At 35.3% G+C, this 21671-nt stretch overlaps 1 protein-coding gene and 1 non-coding gene across 2 annotated transcripts; one reads left to right on the top strand and one right to left on the bottom strand.

The window, feature by feature from the left end:
- Positions 1 to 8084: 8084 nt before the first annotated feature.
- On the bottom strand, positions 8085 to 8249 carry LOC114579462. Its single transcript, XR_003700464.1, has one exon. It is a non-coding gene; the product is annotated as a U1 spliceosomal RNA (small nuclear RNA).
- A 1148-nt stretch (positions 8250 to 9397) lies between these two features.
- Positions 9398 to 21273, top strand: LOC110093734 (phosphatidylinositol 4-phosphate 5-kinase 8). The gene is made up of 3 exons (XM_020818714.2): positions 9398 to 10232; positions 19345 to 19603; positions 20452 to 21273. Exons 1-3 carry the CDS (start codon positions 9541 to 9543, stop codon positions 20629 to 20631), a joined length of 1131 nt encoding a protein of 376 aa, XP_020674373.1. The 5' UTR covers positions 9398 to 9540; the 3' UTR covers positions 20632 to 21273.
- Positions 21274 to 21671: the final 398 nt, after the last annotated feature.

The raw sequence follows: 21671 nt of genomic DNA, 5'->3' as shown, positions 1-21671 counted from the left end.
TGATAGTTAATTATCACATAATTTCTATAAAATTATGGTTAATTATGTTAGGAATCTTACTACAATGATGTATATATAATGCCTAGATGATGTTCTCAAGACTAAAATTTATTCAGAATCTTTTTCATTCTAAAACTTACATATAAAATTATATACATAAGAACTTATCCATATGCCACTTTTTTTTTTAAACTCAGATATTTGTGGAGAACAAAAAAAATTCTAATAATATTATCTAATTAATGGCCTTGTTGTGTCATGGAGTATTCGCGGCGGTAGAGAAATATAAAGTTTAATGTCTTAGCAATGTACGAAAATTCAGCATGCAATCAAATAAAAGAGAGGGTGTAGCATTCACTAGAGTCACCAAGATTTTTACGTGGAAAACCCCTAAAAATGAGAAAAAATCACGGGGCCTAGCCAGTTTGAATGAATCCACTATTATTTGCAGCCGATTACAAATGAGGCTCTTCTTTGGGGGAAGGCTTTAGCTTGATGTACATCTTATAGAGTACATTACATGGTGGGAATACAAAGAATTATTGTTGACGTGTTCGTTTGGTCAGAAGGACCATAATCTGGTGATGGAGGTTAGAAGAATCGTAGTTGGTGGGCGACGGAAGTCATGAAGACCGTTGTCTGGCGACGAAGCTCAGAAGAACTGTAGTCAGTGAGCGACGTAAGTCGGAAGGACCGTAGTCAGCGGGTGATGGAGGTCAGAAGGACTATAGTCGGTGGGCGACGTAAGTCAGAAGGACCATAGTCGGTGGGCGACGTAAATCAGAAGGACTGTAGTCGACGGGCGACGAAGGTCGGAAGGACTGTAATCGATGGGCGACATAAGTTAGAAGGACCGTAGTCGGCAGGCGGTGAAGATCGGAATGGCTATAGTCGATGGGTGACGTATGTCAGAAGAACCGTAGTCGGCGGGCGACAGAGGTTAGAAAGACTAGTCGGTGGGCGACGTAAGTCAGAAGGACCGTTGTCTGATGACGAAAGTCATAAGGACGGCGTCAGGTAGAAATTCAGCAATGGAAAGAAATCCAACATCGGATAGATGTCCGGTGAAAGTCCGACGACAGGCAAAAGTTCAGCGTCGGGTAGAAACTTGGAGACAAGCGAAGCTCCGACATCGGGTAGAAGTCCGATGTCAGCCAGCTGCGACCGAGGAGAACTCCGGAGTTAGATGGTATTTAGGCAGAACTCTGACGTCACTTGGAGTTTGGGTGAAACTCGATCTGGCGTCACTTGGAGGTCGGGCGGAATTCCGATGTCACTTGGAAAGTCGAGCGGAATTTCGGCATCATTTGGAAGTCAGGTAGAATTCCGATGTCGCTTTAGCAGAATTCCGGCGGTGGTGGTCGAGGAGGAGTTTCTTCTCTTCTATCCTTCTTCTCTTCTGTTTTTTGCTTAGGTCCCCTCTTAAGAGAAATGAGGGACTATTTATAGTTTTTGAGTGGCATGGTCTATAAATAGGTGAGAGACCAGGGATAAATGGGGAGTGGTTGGATGGACGGCCGATAATTAATGCCTTGATCGTGTACCGTTCATCAGACTTTTGAAGGTCTTAATGATGTTGTAATTCAGCGATATTGGGCTCGTTGGATTCCTCTCGTCGATCCGCTCGATTTGACTATAAGCACGTTATGTTTGAAACCATTTGGTAACTCAAATTGTGGTTTGAACTTTCCAACAATGCTTCGGGTCCTTGATTCAAATTCATTTGGGCTCGGTTTGAGTTGAATTTGGTGTCGTTGGGTTTGTATTTCAGAGATGCTCAGTTCTACTGTAAATTTGCTGAAATCAGAGTTCAGATGATCCTAGATTTTAATTAATTTTTGAAGTTTCTAACTTGATTTTTGTCTAGAGATTCGTGCCTGATCAAGATAATTTTTTGATGACATATCAGGTCTCATAACAAATAAATTAATGAACTTGAACTTAAAACTTTTAACTCTTAATTCCTATATTTCTTACCTAAAAAAATCTTAAAATCTCTACATAACAATAAATATCGAGTATTAACGTTTTATCATTTATTGAATATATAGGACATGACATGAATTGCATCAATATAATAGTATAACATAAATAAAAATAAAAACATATATTGTTTCCCTGATTCCCCTATACATATTGTTCTTTGAAGTAAGGAAAATGTTCATTATTCATTCAGCAAATCATTCCTTTTTTTTTTTTTTTTTTTTTCCTTATGGAATAAATTAAGAAGTGAGATTTTGAACAGATAAATCTATGCTGTTAAACAGATCTATCAAATGCTTTTATATTATTTGTTTCTTCTGTAGGTCAGAAGATAAATTACCACCTTTGCTTATGTCACCAACTGCCTTAAACCAATTATTATATCTGCGAAGTGCTTCATGAGCTGTTTCATTGTAACTTACAGATTACCTTGCACATGATCTGAAGAAGAAAAAGAATGTGTGGGTTCTTAGTTTTTATGAATATTTATTTTTTATCAATAAACTTTCATAAAAACTACGTGGTTTGAGTTAGGGTTGTAAAAGAGTCGAGTCGAGCTAGACTGCACGTCGAATACTGAGCTCGAGCTCGAACTTGAGTCGAGTAGAGCTCTACTCGACTGAGGAAAAAAAAGCTCATCGAGTTGCTCGAGCGGCAGTTCGAGCCCAATATGTCCGTCATGCCAGCATCCGTCTGTCTAGATGGCACGAACTGAACTCCATGCCTCTCCTGCTCAGTGGATTGCACACGCAAACTGTATGGGTCAAATGGAATGCCTAAGATCCATTCGAGATACAAGTTTTGCATGTCGCTGTTGTTTCCCGCTGGCGATTTCATTTTCCCGCTGGAGATTTTATCTACGAGCTGCTCGACGAGCTTGCAAGTCGAGTAGTGGGCTGTTCGAGCTCGAGCTCGAGTCATATCACAAGCCGACTTAACTCAGTTGCTCCCTTAGGTTGCGTTGACTTTCTTTTGATGAAAATTTATTTTTTGCAAGTGTAAAAATTTTAATATTATTACTAGTGGTTTGATGATTTGGGCCTCTTTTTCTTTGGCTTGAATGTTTCAATCTCTTCTTTCATTTATTTATGCATAAATGATGTAATTCTCTTTTGTCTGTTAGAGTAGCGTCCATAATTTTTACGCCTTCAATTTTAATGCTTATTATTATTATTATTATTATTATTATTATTATTATTATTATTATTATTATTATTATTATTGCGCGGTACCGAAAAATTCGGTACACCTCGATACCGCGCGATTTTTGCCTGCGACCGAATGTTTCTCTACATTCGGTCGGAGGACGTAATAATTGTTCCTCAATTAAGGCTTACTTTTTTTTGCTGCTTCTTAAAGCAGATTTCTAATAAGAAAAGTAAAATTTTTTAAGAAAAAAACTGCTTTGAGAAGCAATAAAAAGCCGTCCCAAATGATACCTAAGGCTTCGTTTGGGACGGCTTTTTTACTGCTTTCTAAAATGGAGTTTTAGTACAAATTTTTTTTTATTTTTGTACTAAAACTCCGTTTTAAAAAGCACTAAAAAAGCCGTCCCAAACGAAGCCTAAGATATCATCTTCCTCAATCATCTTGGAAGATCTGTTCCTTTTCTACAAGTTTTGAGGAGTAGATTCACAGAAGGAATCGTTAGCTTTGTTTGATTTATCTGGTTCTTAGTCTTAAGTTATTAGGGAGTTTTGGCTGAGAGATGAAGAGTTTTGTTTTATCTGAGGAGCTTCCAATTACAAATTGAAGGCTAAGCATTAACAGTCTTGAGGACTGAGTATTGGCTAGTTCAAGAGTTTTGTTTTGTTTTATTTTTTTTTAAACAGCATGGATTTTTGCTTCCAGGCTCACAATTAGGATCGTAATATTTCTGGTCTATGGTTGAAGCTCAAGTTGAGTGAGTCTGCAGCTCAAGGTTTTTTTTGGGACGATTTTTTTATTGCTTCTTAAATCAACTTTTCAGTATAAAATTTTGGTACTAAAAAACTACTTCAGGAAGCAATAAGAAAGCCGTCCAAAACGAAGACGAAGTAAAGTTTTATTAAACGATGGCCTTAACCAAGCTCCTGACTTTTGATAACGTGCAAAAGGTCTTAGGGATGATCAATGTTTGGCCTTAGAATAATTTTAGGAATAATAGCAAAACTTTGCGCTTAAACCAAAAGATAGATGAGAGAGAGAAAATAAGCAAAGCAATTAGAACATTCAGATGCATGCTTTGATTGATGTAGATACTTATATTTATGAACATATAGAAATTTAAAATTTTCGTTAAGCTTAAAGAGAAACATATGGAGATTAGATTAATTAAATTCAAATTTTGGAGATAAAGAGATCGGGGTAACATTTTGATATAATCAAAGATTAAAAAGGAATAGCAGTTGATATTTGAAATCTTTATTCATTAATAAGTGGAAGGAAAAAGAATCCTCTACACATCTTCTTTCTCTCGTGGCTACATTACATTATGGTGCTGCTGCAGTACCTACTTGTTTGGTGGCAGTCCACCCACTTGCAAGTTTGCTCGTTATCTCTTGATTTTTTAGGTTGAAAACTAAAAAATGACAAAAATTATAGAGCATGACCTAATTTAAATAGCTCAATTATATAGTTTCTAAGTTAAAATGATTAGCCTTTTTTCACTATAAGTGTTGTGGACTAGAATATACACGGCGATAGAGTTATAATACTACGTCTTAAGGTTGCACAAATATTCAGCTCACACACAGAGAACACAAGATTTTTATATGGAAAGCCCTGTAAAAAGGGCAAAACCACGGGGCCTGACCAAGGAGAGGGCCTGAGGTGGTGGGCCGGCGATGGTGAGGGTCTCAGGTGGTAGTCCGACGAAGGTAAGGGCCTTAGGTGGTGGTCCGACGAAAGTGAGGGCCTTAGGTGGTGGTCTGGCGAAATTCCGTTGTTAGTCCGGCGAAACTCTGGCGGTGGTCCAACGAAATTCCGACGGTGGTCGAGGAGGAGCTTCTTCCTTCTCTTCTCTTCTTCTCTTTTTCTCTTCTTGCTTGGATCCTCTTTCAAGAGAAATGAGGGGTCTATTTATAGATTTATGTAGTGGCATAGCCCGTAAATAGGTGAGAGATAAGGGGAAAAGGGGAGTGGTTCGATGGACGGTCGATATTGAATCCCTTGATCATGGACCATTTTTAAGACATTTAAAGGTCTTAGTGGTATCAGAATTCGGTGATCTTGAGCTCGTTGGATTCGTCTCATCGAGACGCTCGATTCGACTATATGCACGTGATGTTTGGAAACAGTTTGGTAATCCAAATTGTGGTTCAAACCTTCCAACAACGCTTCTAACTCTTGATTTTGATCCGTTTGGACTTGGATTGAGTTGATTTTGGTGTCATTGGGTTCGTATTTCCGAGACGCTCAGTTCGACTGTATGTTTGCTGAAATCAGAGTTTGGATGGTCCCAATTTTAATTTTGAAAGTTTTCAACTTGATTTTGCAACGAGATTCGTGCCCGATCGAAATAATTTTTTGACGACATATCACTAAGAGAAAGTGTGATTGTGAGGCATCACCGCTCAATGGTGAATGATCGATGATGACTTGCGGATGACAATGCCGTTCAACAATGTGCGACGATGGATGTTGGATGTCAGCATTAGTCGATGACGGTTGATGGCATGCATTGATAGCAATCAACAGTGTGTCACTAGTGAATTTGGCGAAGAATATTAGTTGCGATCAATGATGAATTTTGGGTTTTATAGACAATTTGGTGACTCTCTAAGTCCCATAATTATATCCTTTGAAATCCTTCTTAAATATGTAGAAATAACATGTATTTATATACTTCTTGAGGGGATATCTTGAATATTTGTACAAGGAATCAAACACTCTACTAGATGGTTTTAATCGGTCTATTTTGATAATTTTGATATTTTTTTGATCATCTAGACCTTCAATATACTACAAAAATTGAGTAATATCAGGCTTATCGAAATCTTCTTGATCTTGAGATGTTATTTTTCATTATAAGCATGTGAAGTTCAGTATTAGTGCTTAATTTAAATTTATTTGAATTCATATCAAATCATTCTCAGTATCAGTAGGTCATCTTATCAATACACTCATTTTTATTATAGATTTTTTAGCAGAATAAATTTTGATTTTAAATTTTTGAGATCGAAAAATTTTGCTCAAATATTCTAGAGAAAATTCGAGTTATATTTATGAGTCTTTTAATTAGATCTCTTTCTACTAAGATTAAACCATTCTTAATATTATCGGGTTTATTTCATCAAGCCACTCTTTGCTATTCTAAGTTTGTTGGAAATAAAATTTTGATGATCTCAAAGTCGGTTTTAGAAGTTTCTGACTTTAATGTTTTGAAGCCTAGACACCAAAATGCTACATCAAAACTTATGCTTATTTAAATAAATATTTATATGAATAATAATCCTATTAATACTCTAAAAAATTGTAAAATTAATATATTTGATTAGATTAAGTTCAAAACTGATAACTTTAGATATCACACCCTAGCCAAGCCGGCCAAGCACTATGAATTCGAAAGTCTTACCACAATTTCTTCTTTTCTTTTTTAGTGTTTTGTTACTTTTTGTATTATACTGTTAACATATTCGGAAGAAAATGATCGTGATTTATTATGATCAAAATTTCCCTATATAATGTGATATAGTTTAATTTGGGGCATTTTATAAAAAGGAGCATGTTTTAAATCTTAATTAGCTTAAGGTTTAGTGGCGGTAATCCAATAACAAAGGTTGAGCAGCGATAGTCCATAGTCCGATGACGGTGGTCAGATGATGGTAGTGATCTGATAACACAAGTCATGCATTGGTGATATATTTGACAAAGATGGTTGGGCTGCAATGGTCCAACGACAAGTCTTAATGAAGGTGGGACGGCGATAACGATTAGATGGCGGCGATCGGACAATGGTCCAACAATGACAATTTTGTTATGGTCAAGAAGTGGTAGTCCACTGGCTGTGCTCGAGTGGGGGTTTGACTGTGGCACCTGAATGGCAGTCCAATGGTGTGATTTGATTGCAGTTGTTGGGAGTGGAGTTTTGAGATTCTTTAAACCTTTGAGTTATTTTGAATCACAAGCTAAGAGTCCACTTTATATGGAAAACACCAATATATTTATAGATTTTGACAATGACATGCTCGCAAATATAATCAAAATCCTGAGCATTCCATCAAATTAGCTTTATTGATTCTCACGATCAACATTTAAGTACTTTAATAATGTCAACATTGACAATCATAGGCTTGATGGATTTGCCTCGTTGGGATGCTCGAATTGATTGTAACACGCAAAATTTGGATAAAATTTCATTATTCAATTATTCTCTTAAAATTTTTAACAATGCTTTAAGTGCTTGATGCACTCACTTTTACTTGGATCAGATTAGTTTTCGTATCATTAGTTTCGTCTCGTCAAGCCGATGAGTTGACTATGAGTTTGCTTACATTGGAGTTCAGGTAATGTAGAGCAAAATTTTGAACATTTTAATTTGCATCAAGATTCATGCTCAATCTATTTTTTTAATTTTTTGTGATGTTCACCTATGATATTTAGTAAAGATAAATTAAAAATTAATGTAATTTCACCTGAATTAATTGGCTTATAGTTATGATATAGTAATTAAGAAATATATATGTATATATATAGCCATTTTGATTTGATTTATTGCAATTTTACAAAACATTAAAATCAAATCAAAACGATTGATATAATCGAATTGTATAAAAATTTTGAATTGATATGAATAAATATTTTTTTTTTTTTGGGTGCAAAACCCTAAGTGTGGGACCTTACCCCTCATTAATAGAAGCTGTTAGGATTGAATAAAGTGCCAAAGAAATTAACCATGTAAAAACTATCTGATCTGGTGAGCTCAGCTAAGCTCATAGTCACACAAAAATCAAGATATTTTAACAAGCATTATGCAGTTGGGCACTAAATTAGTTGTTAAATATCATTCAAATGATTATCAAAATCTTAAATAGAATATCTCTTATATTATATTTATACTAATGGATCAAATTAGAGTACTTATCATGCTAAAAAAAATTACTCATTTGATTTTTTTTTTTTTAGGGGTTGCGCGACTGCAAATCCTCCTATCACAAATTATGACGTCCATTTTACCACTTGGGCAGATGGTAGACCAATGCCCCTTCAAAGTGCAATGAAGGTTACGAATCTAGGCCACTGACATTATTGATCACTCGTTAATTAGGCCATATCGAGATAAATACATATATTTATTCATTAGACATCTTAATCTTCAAATAAGATAAAAATATTACTAAGCTTATTTAAAGTGAAGTATGTACTTTCATCATTCATGAATATATTTTAATGTCATTTAGCTAGTACAATAAGGATGGATTTAAGAGGGGCTTGATGGGGGCACATGTCCTCTCGATATTGCTGCAAATAAATCGAACCGAGTCGAGTATGTGCTTGTTCATATTTGAGATTGTTTATTATTAGTTTGTTCAAGCTTGGTTGAAGCCGGTTCTAACTTTTTTGTTTGTGTTCAAACTTGACTCGTTCAAAATGAATAGACGTTCATGTTTGATACTTTGGTTCATGTTTGGTTTGTTTATGCTTACCGAGTTTTAAATAAATGAGTCTTGTCGTGCTTACTAACAAATAATCACCTATAGCCTTTTGCAAACATACATAGAGGGTGATTTCGATCTACCAAACGAGCCCATTCATGAACAAAAAAAAATCATAAAATGATTATTCTTATAATTAAACAAACTTGTTCATGAACATTTTAAATAAAAAATGCCACAAACATAAATAAACAACTCTTGTTTATGAGTAAATTCATTATAATGAAATAGTATAACACAAAAAAAAGTAATTATTTTTTTACCTAATAAGAATAATTTATTATAATAAAACTAAAAATTATGTGAAAATATACAAAAAAAGAGATTCAATCAAACTTCTTAACTAGCTTCTTATTGAGCTTATTCACGAGCTTTAATTGATATTGTTCATGAACATAAATGAGATAAACATAATGTTCATGTTTGTTTATTTAACAATTAAATATTTAAAAAATTGTTTAAACTTATTTGATTACTTAAATAAACGAGCATGAAAGAACTGTAACTTAGCTGAGCTGCGAGTAGTTTGTTGAAGGCTCGGTTCATTTGCAGCCCTAAAAAGTTGGATTAAGAAATAGTAAGAAAGCCGTCCCAAACAAAGACTTACTATTTATCTTCTCTTTTTTTTTTAATGATTTTTTCAAGAGTATGTAGCAAGGGGCTTTATTATAGATATGCAATAGATTTAACGTGCTAGAATATCGAATAAAATATCAATTTTTGAATTTAAAGTTGTGCTTATCTTAGTAACATTTTGATTAATATGTAGGTATGGTCTCCTCACTCAAAAAATGTAATCTAATATTGGAAGCGCTCCCATCCTTTTCTTCTTCCTGACCGTCTCCCACTCCGATTCTTCCGATCAAAACCATTAATCTCAATTCCAAACCCTAATGCCGATCCTCTCCATCCCCGCCCCATCATGACTCCGGCTGCCGGAAACCGCCGCCGCTTCTCCCACGCTATTCCACCTTCTCGTCTTTCCTTCACCGCCCTACGCTGCCTCCGCCTCCGCCTTCGCTTACTTGTTTTCCTCCTCTTTCCTTCCCTATACCTGCTCCTCTTATCCTCCACTTCCTCCATCGATACCCACTCTTTCCTTATCGATTTCATACCCGTCCTCGCATTCTCCTCTGGTCTCCTCCTCCTACTTTGTCTCTTCCTCCCCTCTCTACGCGTCCTCCCTCGCCCGCCAACGCTCCCACTTCTGTGGTCCGTCGGAGGGGCTCGCACCGATCGCCGTACCGGACTCGCCGTACAGGTATACAGCAATGGCGACGTCTACGAGGGCGAGCTCCGGTGGGGGAAGTGCCATGGAAGTGGAGTTTACTACTATTATAAGAGTGGAAAGTACGAAGGGGATTGGATTGATGCGAAGTATGATGGGCATGGTGTCGAGACTTGGACTAAGGGGAGCAGATACAAGGGGCAGTATAGAAAGGGCCTTAGAAATGGTTTCGGGGTCTATCGGTTTTATACTGGTGATATTTATGCAGGAGAATGGTTGAATGGTCAGAGCCATGGTTATGGGGTGCACACTTGCGACGATGGGAGCCGCTATGTTGGTGAGTTCAAGTGGGGGATCAAGCATGGCTTAGGGCAGTATCGGTTCAGGTAATTTGCTGAGGTTTAGGTTTTATGTGGATTGCTTCGTTGGAATGTGATTACTATTTTTCCTGGTTTGATTACTAAGGTGGATTATTGCTACAATAAAACTTGATTTATGATTTTGTTTTATCTTCGTAGAAGTGAAGTTCTGTGCTTCAATTTTACTGTTATAAGGTATAACCGATATGCTGATTTTTCCATGATATTGGTTTGTGTATAATACGGAAGGCATGTGGTCTGCACATCATATATCGTTATAGTTTTGCATTATTTTTTTGTTTATCATATAAATTAGCTAAATTGGATCCTCCTCATTTGCTGGTGCAATACTTAACAACTATGCATTATGCTCATGTTGATTTAGCTATGCCAATGGATACTTTTTTTTTTTCATGAAATAATAGATCATTGAGAAATGTGGACGGATTTTCTCATAAAAGCCCATTTTCATCAAACTGGTGTTTGATAGAGGATGTTTGTATCATTTCCTCCAAAGCAAAGTTTGATAGAATGCTTATGCAGAAATTAATGATGATCAAAATGATTCCAAACTATTACTAGCCGCTGCCTCTATGTAGGACTTCAATTCTATGTTGAATATCCATATCTCACACCATCCATTTATGTTATATATGAACTTTTAAAAATGACACTGAAAGCTATTACAGTTGAACATTGAGAACGGCTTCAATTTTCTGCGCAATTTTTGTTGTTCATTGTTGTATTATGTTTCCGCTCATGGATATTGTTTTCCTTTTTTTTCTATTGTGTAAATCATTTATATCCTCTTCAAATTACCATAGTCCAGATGTTACTGTGCTGTACCTTTAATGTTCTTATTAAGTTCTTAACAGGGGAAGGTTGGTCATTCCTTTTACTTGCATCAGTATGTATTTTGCTTGTTATTTGCATGCCTATAGATACACTTTTTATCTTTAGGATATATAATATGCCATGATGGACTATTTTGTCTTGCTAGTGAGGCTGTGCCGGGTAGGTTATGAAATAAACTATTTTTCAAACATTAGTTCACTCTACCAGGTATACAACTAGTATTTGAATTGGGACTTGCAGCATAGTTGGTTGCATGATTTGATATAATTCAGTATGTGGTTATTTAGGTGAATACTCTATGGGACATTATATTCTTTTATCAAAAATTGTAGTAGAAAAACAGTTGGTATCAAAAACATTCTTGGCATCATTTTTCTTTCTTTTCAAGATGAACGTAATCAAGAGGATACCTCAATTGATCTTCAAATTTGAAACCACTTATACGTTTTAGAGGCAAGATAATTTATATACCTAGCAGCTAGTTAGAGTTTGGCTCCCTTTTGTTGTTATCCATCATGTTGGTAACTGATTGTCCAGTGATGCAACCTCTATAACACTATGGGCTTTGCTTTATTTTTTCCATTAGAAGTTTTTTTGTTTTTTTTTTTTCTGATCTAGCTCAAGTAATATAATATGTTGAATTCAAATAAATTGGAATCATCACTTCTTGAATGCCACCATTGGAGTTTGTGTCTTAATTAGGGCATACCAAAAGAGTTGAGTGGTGCAAGTATCCCCTTTGAGCCCAACTTTCCTCCAATACCTTGTCAATTACTTAACTTTGAAGATAAATTTGCCACCTTGAAGTTGATCTTTCGTAATGTGTGAAAGGTAATTATTTGATATTACCTAAGGAATCTTCTCACGAACATCCTATGGAATCTTTGTTTTCAACTTCCTCATTGAAAAATTCTAGTGGCTGCTCTACTTCATACTTTGTTTGACAATTATTTCTCAAAGCATAGAGAATCTAATGAAGGATACCCCACTAATGTAGCTTGTCTTCCACTTTCATTTATAGACAGTTGGAGGTGCTGGGAACAAACTTGAGAAACAATAATATTAGGAAACTTAATAATTGTAGAGATTTTTTTTGGAAATGATGAGCGATAAATTACAAAGTGTGTGGCTTAAATTTGTGACATGAAGAAACACCATTCTCTAATTATTGGATCATTGATGGTTTCAAGTTAGATTTGGTGGTTAGAATTTGGAAACTTGAATTTGAACCAAATCAAATTAAATTTATTAGAATTACTGACTTGAGATTAGGAATTCAATCAAGGAGAAAACTAAGGAAATTAAGTTCAATCTGGTAAAGCTATCTCATATAGGGATAAAGTTTTGAGGTTAGCTCGGAGAGAGAATCATTTATACCTTAAACCTCTCAATTAACCGTGGGGAATAATTGAGGTATTGTAGTACCTCAATCCATCAACGGTAAACTTGTAACCTTTTATCTCAGGCTTTGCCTTTTTGTTATGTTTTTCTTAAATTTAAAATATTGTTTGCACTATAGGGGCGTTTCTTTTGCAACTAAAAGCACCCACTTGGTAGAAAGTTTATCTTGCATAAGACCTTCAGAATCACTAGCAAATGAATTTTAGTCGCTCCCACTACTTCAATGTTTGATGTCATGTGCCTGATGTCATTCTTATTTTCATATGCTATCGCCATAGCACTCTTGGCAGCCTTTTAAGAATTAGTGTAGAAAGTCAAGGTAGAACATTTTTCACCCTTTTGCCTTATCTAGATCAAATCTATCTTCAATCTAGGAAACTACCTCTTATTACTACGTTTCCACATATTCCATTACTAGTTATAACTTGTGTATCACCAACTATCATAATGCTCAAGACTTTATCATGAACAAGATAAGTTTTCCTACAATCTTTTGTAGAATAGCTTTTTTGATAAACTCTTTGTATGGAAATGAATTATACTAATCAGCTGAGTCCATTATCCAAGCTTTCATAGGACTATTCACATTAAGTAGTAGTTTATCTTTTCACTTGTAGAATTCACATATTCTTCGATATGATTTGATTTTCTTCCCTCCTTTACCTTGTGAACTTTCCTTTTTCATGTGTTCAATCTTTCATATCACCAACATGCACTGCTACAATCCTTCGGTTAATGCATCTACTGAGATTTGAATCTATCTCCATTGTTAACTCATCTTGAACTTTCTTCCACTAATCTAATAAATTTTGGTAGTAGAAGAAACTTTACATGATTCATGCCTATTGTTGTTCACATTTAAGATCAAATCATAAACATCATTAAGGTTTAATTTTGTACATATGTATTAATTATCAATCATTGTCACAGTTCTAACTCTGCTTTTCAGTTGTTATGATAAAATCTAAATATACAAGCTTTGTCTTCTAAGTTGAACTTGTGATTAGATTGAGATCTTTGATATGTGTTACTATGAAAGCACCTTTTAACCATCCTGATATTAAAGATTTTCCCTTATTCTATTTACTTTTTTATTGTAAAAGAATTCTCAATTTCTCATGCTTGTGTGACTAAGCTTTCATCATGTCAGCCATGATTTTCTCATGTAATGTATTAAAGAAAATGTTGTTCTTTAGTGAGAGGTATTTAACTCTTAATGCTTGTTGTTCCAAGAGACTCCAATATTCTTAGCTCATGGTAGTGGCTTCGACTCTAAGTTTTAGATTTAACTCTCTTTGATATATGCAATCTTTGATCAACATCTTTTAGTACAAGAAATCCTTGACATTGAACCTGTCGATCTTCTCTTTCCCATTTTTTTAGTTCTACTGCTTCCAATTTTTGCCTAAATCCAATGGTTTGACTCTAATAGTAGTTGTTGGAGGAAAAATGCATGCCCATTAGCAATACTGAAAGAGATCAATTGGAACCAATGTTTAAAATTGCGTATTCGGGTATTGAGGCATTTTTCATTCGTGAGGCGAGGCGTAAGCCTCAAGGCGTAAGCCTCAAAATCAAAAGATTGCGTAAACATAAAATGATAAAATTTGTATATACTAATGAGTGAATAATATAAAACATAAAAAAAAAATATACAAGTTGAGGCGCTAGCCTCATAAAGAAAACTCGAGGCTTAAGCATCGAGGCGTTTTTTACTGGAATTGCGCAAAGGCAGGCCTTAAGGCGAGCCTCATTGATGTGATGCATGAGTTGAGTTACACAAGATTAATTAGAAGATTTAAACATTAGCTTAACCACTTATATAATCATGCTTCAAATTAAAATCGATTACAAGAATTCCGAGTGTTCCACTTGTTTAGGCAAAGGAATTACAAGGAAATTAACCAAACTATTTAAGCAAATACAAAGGAGAACGTAAAGTTAAAAGCTAGTGATTTGAATCCAACGATTAATACGGAGTTGTTCACCTTGAGGCCTCTTCTCTCTTTCCTACGAAACTAGATTGAGCGGCGGAAGATCGTCCAAGCTAGAAGTGAGGTTGCCACAAGGAGGGAGGAGCCAATGAACGTTGCCGTGGAGAAGGAACTTGGAGGTGGAGGTGGCATGGGAGGATGACCTTTGATGATCCACGTGTAGTCGGAGAATTGGTCATCAACGGCGTCCACTAGTGTTGGTAAAATCCAATCCAAGTACTCCTCGACGATATTGTCGAAGCCAAATCCGACGTCGAAGAAAGGAGATCTTAAGACGTGGATGCCTCCGTAGATGTTGTAGAAGAGTCCGTGATCAACGACGGGATCCGCCATACACCATGGATTTGGAAACGAGCAATCACCACAAGCAACCAACAATGGGAGGAAGAGAAGGGGAGGGGTGGTCGGCGGGTTGTGGAGAGTAGGAGGGGAGGCCGGCGGTAGGAATAGGGAGAGAGAGGGTGAAGTTTATGTTAGAAAACTGAAATTAATTTCAGTTTAAGAGATTTGGGAGGAAAAATATTTGAGGTCTAATTTGAAATTCCCAAATTAAAGGAGGGGATTATTGCTCATTTAATGGGGAGAGCCAATAGAGGGGGCGGCGGCATCAATGATGGGCTAGGGATTGATGAAAACTGAAAGAAATTTCAGTTTTAGGTGAAATAGGAGGGATTTATTTTGAAATTAAAGTTTGAATTTCAAAATAGGGAGGGGGATTAATTGGGAAATTAATGGGAAGCCCAATGAAGGGTGGCCGGCGTCATCATGGAGGTGGGGAGGAGTTTAGAGAATTGAGGAGGGGGTTTCCAAATTGGGATGATGACGAGGAAAGCGTTTTCGTCAAGAATTCAATTTTATTGGGATGGAAATTGAATTCAAAATTCTAAAACTTTCCTAATTTGGAACATCCTAATTTGGAAAGAATTTGAATGTGAAACTCAAATTTCGAAAGGGGTTAAGGAAAACAGTGGCGGTGGGGAGAAGAGGGAGGTGAATGGCCGGCGGCAAGGTGGTCGGCCGGAGGAGCCGTGGTGGCCGGCGGGTGGGGCTCCAAGGGTGGGGTAAGAAAAAGGGGATTTTCGGCTTCTTCCAACTTTTGGGTTTTGCTTGTGGTAGTTTGTGGATGATGGAAGGAACTATAATAGAAATTACGTAGAGAACTCACAAAGAGATCTCACACGAAGAACTCACCAAGAGATTTTCAAGAACTCACTAAGAGAACATAAGTGAAAAATTTTCATTCAACAATTCATTAGTCTCATACAAGATACATGAGCCCTTTAAATAGGCTCCAAATGACAACAAGTACAAAAGTCTACTATGCCCCTTGGGCTACAAGAGAAAACAAATACCCACAAGGGTAAAATGGGAAAACTGAAAGTAAATAAGTAATAATAAAAATTGCAGATACAAATTGTCCTAAGTGGTACAGGCTCTCCATCATGGCCGTCGATCTCTGGTGTCGTCTCTGATAGACGCGCCAGAATCTCCTGTCGATGCCCCCATCACTCATATTGCACAATTTTAAACCATGATTGGAACTAAAATATCTGCAAGAAAAACACAAGAAAATGTGACTAGAATTGATGTGGTTGGTGAAATATATGCAAGTCTATGACCACAGAGAGAATGATGATTACAAGATTTATTACACCTACTACATATTCTCCACTCTTTATTCATCTCTCTAGTAATCTCTTTCTCCTCTTCCTCTCTCTCTCTCTCTCTCTCATATTCCTGTCTTTGTCTTTTAGGCTTTGCATCTCTTCAAGCAAATATTAATACAACAATCTAAGTAACATAAATCTTATTACATGTACTTATTATGCTTATTGTTGAACGCTCCAAGGTCTATGTGCATGCTTCTTCTCTTCATTTGCTAACTAAAATAAAAGCATTGTGGGATAGTAACAATATATAATATATATAACATATTATAAGATTTGATATATTCTGACTTTATAAAGTTATACTTCAGCCCTTCTAGAAACTATATACTTTTCCGCCGTAACACTGAATGTTGCCACTCACCAAGCTTGTCTCTACCACCCCTATAGAACCTCCAACCATACTCTACCATTACACCAATCGTCTATCTCCATGTTACCTATCATCGCCTAAATGTTGTTGCCAACTAGGGACTGGCAAAAATTTTGACTCCACTGTTGATATCCTCTGTCACCTTAGGTTGGCACCAAGATGGATACTCAACTCCAGCAACAAACTCATCTCCTCGAGTCATTACCCAACAACAAGTGAAAGCCAAGTTGTTGATCCAATCGAAGGTATCCTGTTGTCTACTTCCTATGGAACCTCTATTGTCGGCTATCTTATTGACTGATGGTAATCACTGTTCGTCTTCATACTCTGCTTGTTGATCATCTCTCAAAACTTCAGAGAATCTGATGAAGGAGATCTCATTGAACCAATCAGCCTTCCTCTTTCATTTATAGCTAACTATATGATGTGGGTACCAATTTAGACAACAACAACAAGCCTTTATCCCACTATTTGGTACCAATTTAGAAAACATTAATAATTGGAAAATTAATAACTGTTGAGATTTTATGGCCTATAATTTGGCAATTAAAATTTGAACCAAATTAAATAAATTTGCAATAATTTATGACTTGAAATCAGGGATTTCATTATTAGAGAAAAATTAGGAAATTAATCTCTACACGTCTTAACTGTATGACTGATAAAAATAAAATCCCAGAAAATAATCATGGGCGGAGATCTTCATATAGAAACCTCTCAATGCTTCCTCATTCATTCATGTAATCTTTGAATCATAATATTTAGATGCTGCCATGCCATACTAGTTGAATACTTGAATTGTAGGCTTTTTTTATTTTGTTTTTTTTCCCAGTAAAGTTTGATTGTGAAAAATAAAATTGGTGCATGAGGGATTCAATTTTAGTACCTTGGCAATGACTTCCAATCTTTACCTGTTTGGTTGAACGTAATCCTCTAAAATTGATTGCTACATAACTTTTAGTATCATATTCAATATATTTGGCTTTGGTAGGTTTCCTCTTTGGAAGTTGGTAAAAGTTGTTATATGTAAATATATTCTCATCTTACTTTTGCCTCACATAATATAATTGATTTGTTATCTATAGTTTTGCACCTACTATTTTTCTTATACAAAAGTATTGAAAGTAAAACGAATGGTGATTTTAATTTATGAACTCACTAAAACCTAGTTAGCCATTGCGAATAAACTTTTAAATTAGTTCTATTCCTCCTATTACTTTTCTGAAAGCGCATATATGTTTTCAACCTTGTTTTATGATAGGATTACATTTTTTTCCATGTACGAGTAGAAATTTATTAAAATTAAAATTCGTAAAAATATATAGAAGCAAGAAAATCAGATAAAAGGCTTATCTTTTGTCTTGACATGCACAATTTGAATCTTCGACGATATAAGCTTTTGATTTTGCATCACCAATAGATAAAGTGCTAGAGTTTTATAATAGAATATAAACAACAAATAAAGACTTGTGCAGTAAATTATATCTAGCATGCCAATTTCTTCTGCAGGAAGGCTGATAAGTGTCTTATCAAACAAAAGATCAACTTCCACTCTTTTTCTGAGATACTTTTCTAGATATAATTCCATGCAATTTGCTGTTTGCCTGTCTTGTTAGGAAACTTTGGTTAATCTCTAAATATAATTATTTGAAGTGTGGTTTTAGCTTAGATCTTGCATGCTGAATTTAACTAAAATTAGAACTTCTTAAGTAAAACAATTAAAATCAAATTAAATTTTATCTTTGGTCACAGTCATCTCAACGCGTACAATTTTATCTTTGATAAGTGTTTTTGCTCAACTTCTATTGAAGTTGCATCAAGTATATGCTCATTTACTTCCTAATCATTCATCCTTGTTTTTGTTCACCAATTTTATTTCTGATCACGCTGATGTAGCTAGGAAACAGAGAGATTAGAAAAAAGCTTTGCAGCAGGAGCTATCCATTATGAACTTATGTTAAGGTTACACTCTTTTAATCTGATGGTGAAATAGATTGGGATATTATTAGTTGAATACAAGTTGGATGATTGAAGTGGAGGAATACATCGGCCTTGTTATGTGAAAGAAAAGTACCCTCAAACTTAAGAAGAAGTTCTTTGAGATGGTGGTGAGACATGCAATGTTTTATTGCGTATAATGTTGGCTATTAAAAGAAAAGCATAAAATTAAGTGTTGCAGAGATGAGCATGCTCTGATGGATGAGTGGCTTTACTTTTAGAGACAGAATGTGAAACGAGTATATATATGGCAAGGTTGAAGTAGCTCTAGTGTAGATGAAATTAGAGAAGTCTCAGCTTAGATGGTTTGATCACATAAGATGTTGGCCTTCCGATAACCTGGTTAGGAGATTAGATGTATTAGATCCGGCCTTTGTTAAGAAAGATAGAGGTAGACCTATAAAGACTGGGTTATAACATATTAGAAATTACCCTTTTTTTATTAGATTGAAATGGGAATTTGACTATTAACAGGATGCAATGGAGAAAAATAATTTATGTAGCTGATCTCACATAGCGGGATAAAGAATTGATGTTGTTGTTGTATCTTTTCTTCTCTATTTTCCATAAACTAAAAGTGTATATTGAAGTGAAGGCATGCACAGATTAAATGCTCCTTCTATTATGTCATGATATGTTCATGTTCATTGCTAGGATCGGAAAATTTTAATAAGATAGACGATCTGCACAATAATGGAGCCCACTTTAGTTATCGTTTATCTTATACTTCAGTCTCTTAGATATCGAATGACAATGTTATTAACCAAAGTCTGTTCTTTGTAATATCTTTCTTCAGCGCCTTTAATTTTACCCAGTTTTCATATCACTGATCCGGGTTCTACTGTAACAAGGAATGGGGACACCTATGCGGGAGAATATTTTGCTGACAAGATGCATGGTTTTGGGGTCTACCATTTTGCAAATCGGCAATGCTATGAGGGAGCATGGCACGAGGGAAAGAGACAAGGCTTAGGAATGTACTCCTTCACAAATGGCGAATCACAGTCTGGTCACTGGGCAAATGGCGTTCTGGAAATTTCTAGCACTCGGAACCCCTTCCCTGGAACTTCATTTGCCGTTAACCATTCCAGAGTACTCAATGCTGTTCAGGTGCATAACATCTTCCAAAACTGTAAATTTCATATTTAATGACTAATTTACTGTATTAGTTACATGCATACTATGTTGCACCGATATGGATGCGACGACACGGATACGGGACACATAAATTCTTAGAAATACATGATACAGGTACGGCGTGGTCACGTCATTATAAATTATAAATCATACATTAAAAAAAAAAAGCAATCAAAGCATAATATTTGAATTGACAAAAAAAATAAAAAGCAACATCATTTTAGCTTTGTAGCTTATAATATTAAAATAAAAAAGTAAGCATTGAGTCAAGGGAAGAGTTAAAACTCATTGCCTAATAAGAATTTTGTGGCATGATTCCACTAATTATGTTGTTGCATGATTTGGTGACATGTTTACTGAATAACATATGAGAACTAAACATATATATATATATATATATTTTTCCATTTAAGAAGACATACAAATCACAATAACATGATTTTTTTAATACATGAATAAAAAATCAAAGCATTACAAATGCAAAATGATTGATGCCCTAATATCATATTTTCTAGTAGACTAACATAAATGTAAATGACTCGCGGGTTATAAAATGAGAGAACCTCGCTCACAGCCGCGGAAGTAAATATGTTACATATTTTTTCTGATTTTTTTACGTCTTTCAACGGACACGCGTATCGGATACGCGTCCTTTTGAAATTAAATAGTATTTTAATTGGATATGGCTTTAACGTCTCCGACACATATCGGTGCCGTATTGTATGTGTTTCGTGTCCGATAAGTATCTGTTACAACACGCCTTCATAAATAGGTGTATCGGTACAACATAGCATACATACTGACTAAATCTTGAATACCAGGAAGCAAGGACAGCAGCAGATAAGGCATATCATGTGCCAAGGGTTGATGAAAGAGTAAACAAAGCTGTTGCTGCTGCGAATAAAGCAGCCAATGCAGCTAGAATTGCAGCTGCCAAAGCTGTCCAAACTGAGAAGAGAATCCATAGAGACGTTCTTGATTTCCCCATCCCAATAGTATGATAGCCTTTTCACTTTCTTACTTTTGGAAGCCATTCTGAATTCGCAACTGCGGCATTTTACACACAGGGAATCCAAAATATGTAGATCCCTGTGTACGAACTGCTCTTAGGCTTCATTTGGGATGGCTTTCTTACTCTTTTTAAAGCAGATTTACTAAAAAGATGCTTTAAGAAGTAATAAAAAAGCTCTCCTAAACGAAATCTTAGTTGATGAAAAGAGTTGAGAAAGGAGAATCTGGCGACGAACCACTCTACGAGTATGTTGTTCTAGTCTTCACTCTCATCTCAAGTAAATAGCTTGTTTTTAATGTGGAGTGTTAATCTGTATAGGATCAAAAAATTCTATCAACGGGCTATTGTTAGAAATTTTTACTAGTCACTTCAGCATCAAAGGCTGTTGTGATAGCCTCAACAATAATAATATCAGTGCCATCTTTTGTGCTATAAGCTTGATGAGGCTGCTGAGGGATTCTTTCAAAAGCCCACTGATAAGAAATGTTTTCTGTAGGGGATAGTTCCTGCTGGCCATTTGTACTTTTAGGTAACGAGATGGACAGAGAGATTATTTAGGACTAAATGGGATATTATCTTTGTTATTTTCGGCATAATTCTTATGATATTCTCTTATGGCCGTTTTCTATTATTTCTTCTGATGTGATTTTTTGAATTATAGTATTTGGAGTATTTTCTTAGTTTATGTTTTTGAACATGTTTGTTCATTATTTAATAAATAGCCTAAAAAAATATAATAAAAAACTCATATAATGATTGTTTTATATGTCGATTAATGATCTTCTATTAAATTTTAATGTAGTTAGTATATTTTAAAAATTGCAAATATTATTAATTATATACACGATGAAAACATTAAATAAATTGTTAGTTAGATTTAAATATTTTCTTATTATTTAAAATTTATCAAACAATTTCAAGTGTACTTAATAAATAATGTTAATTTTTAATAAAAAATTAGAACCTCAATTATATTCAATAATTTGGTTTTTTTAATTATATGATTTATTTATTTATTTTTTTACATTC

Source organism: Dendrobium catenatum, unplaced genomic scaffold, assembly GCF_001605985.2.
Source record: "Dendrobium catenatum unplaced genomic scaffold, ASM160598v2 fragScaff_scaffold_390, whole genome shotgun sequence".
Classification (NCBI taxonomy): domain Eukaryota; kingdom Viridiplantae; phylum Streptophyta; class Magnoliopsida; order Asparagales; family Orchidaceae; genus Dendrobium; species Dendrobium catenatum.
This window is presented reverse-complemented; position numbering and strand designations above follow the sequence as displayed.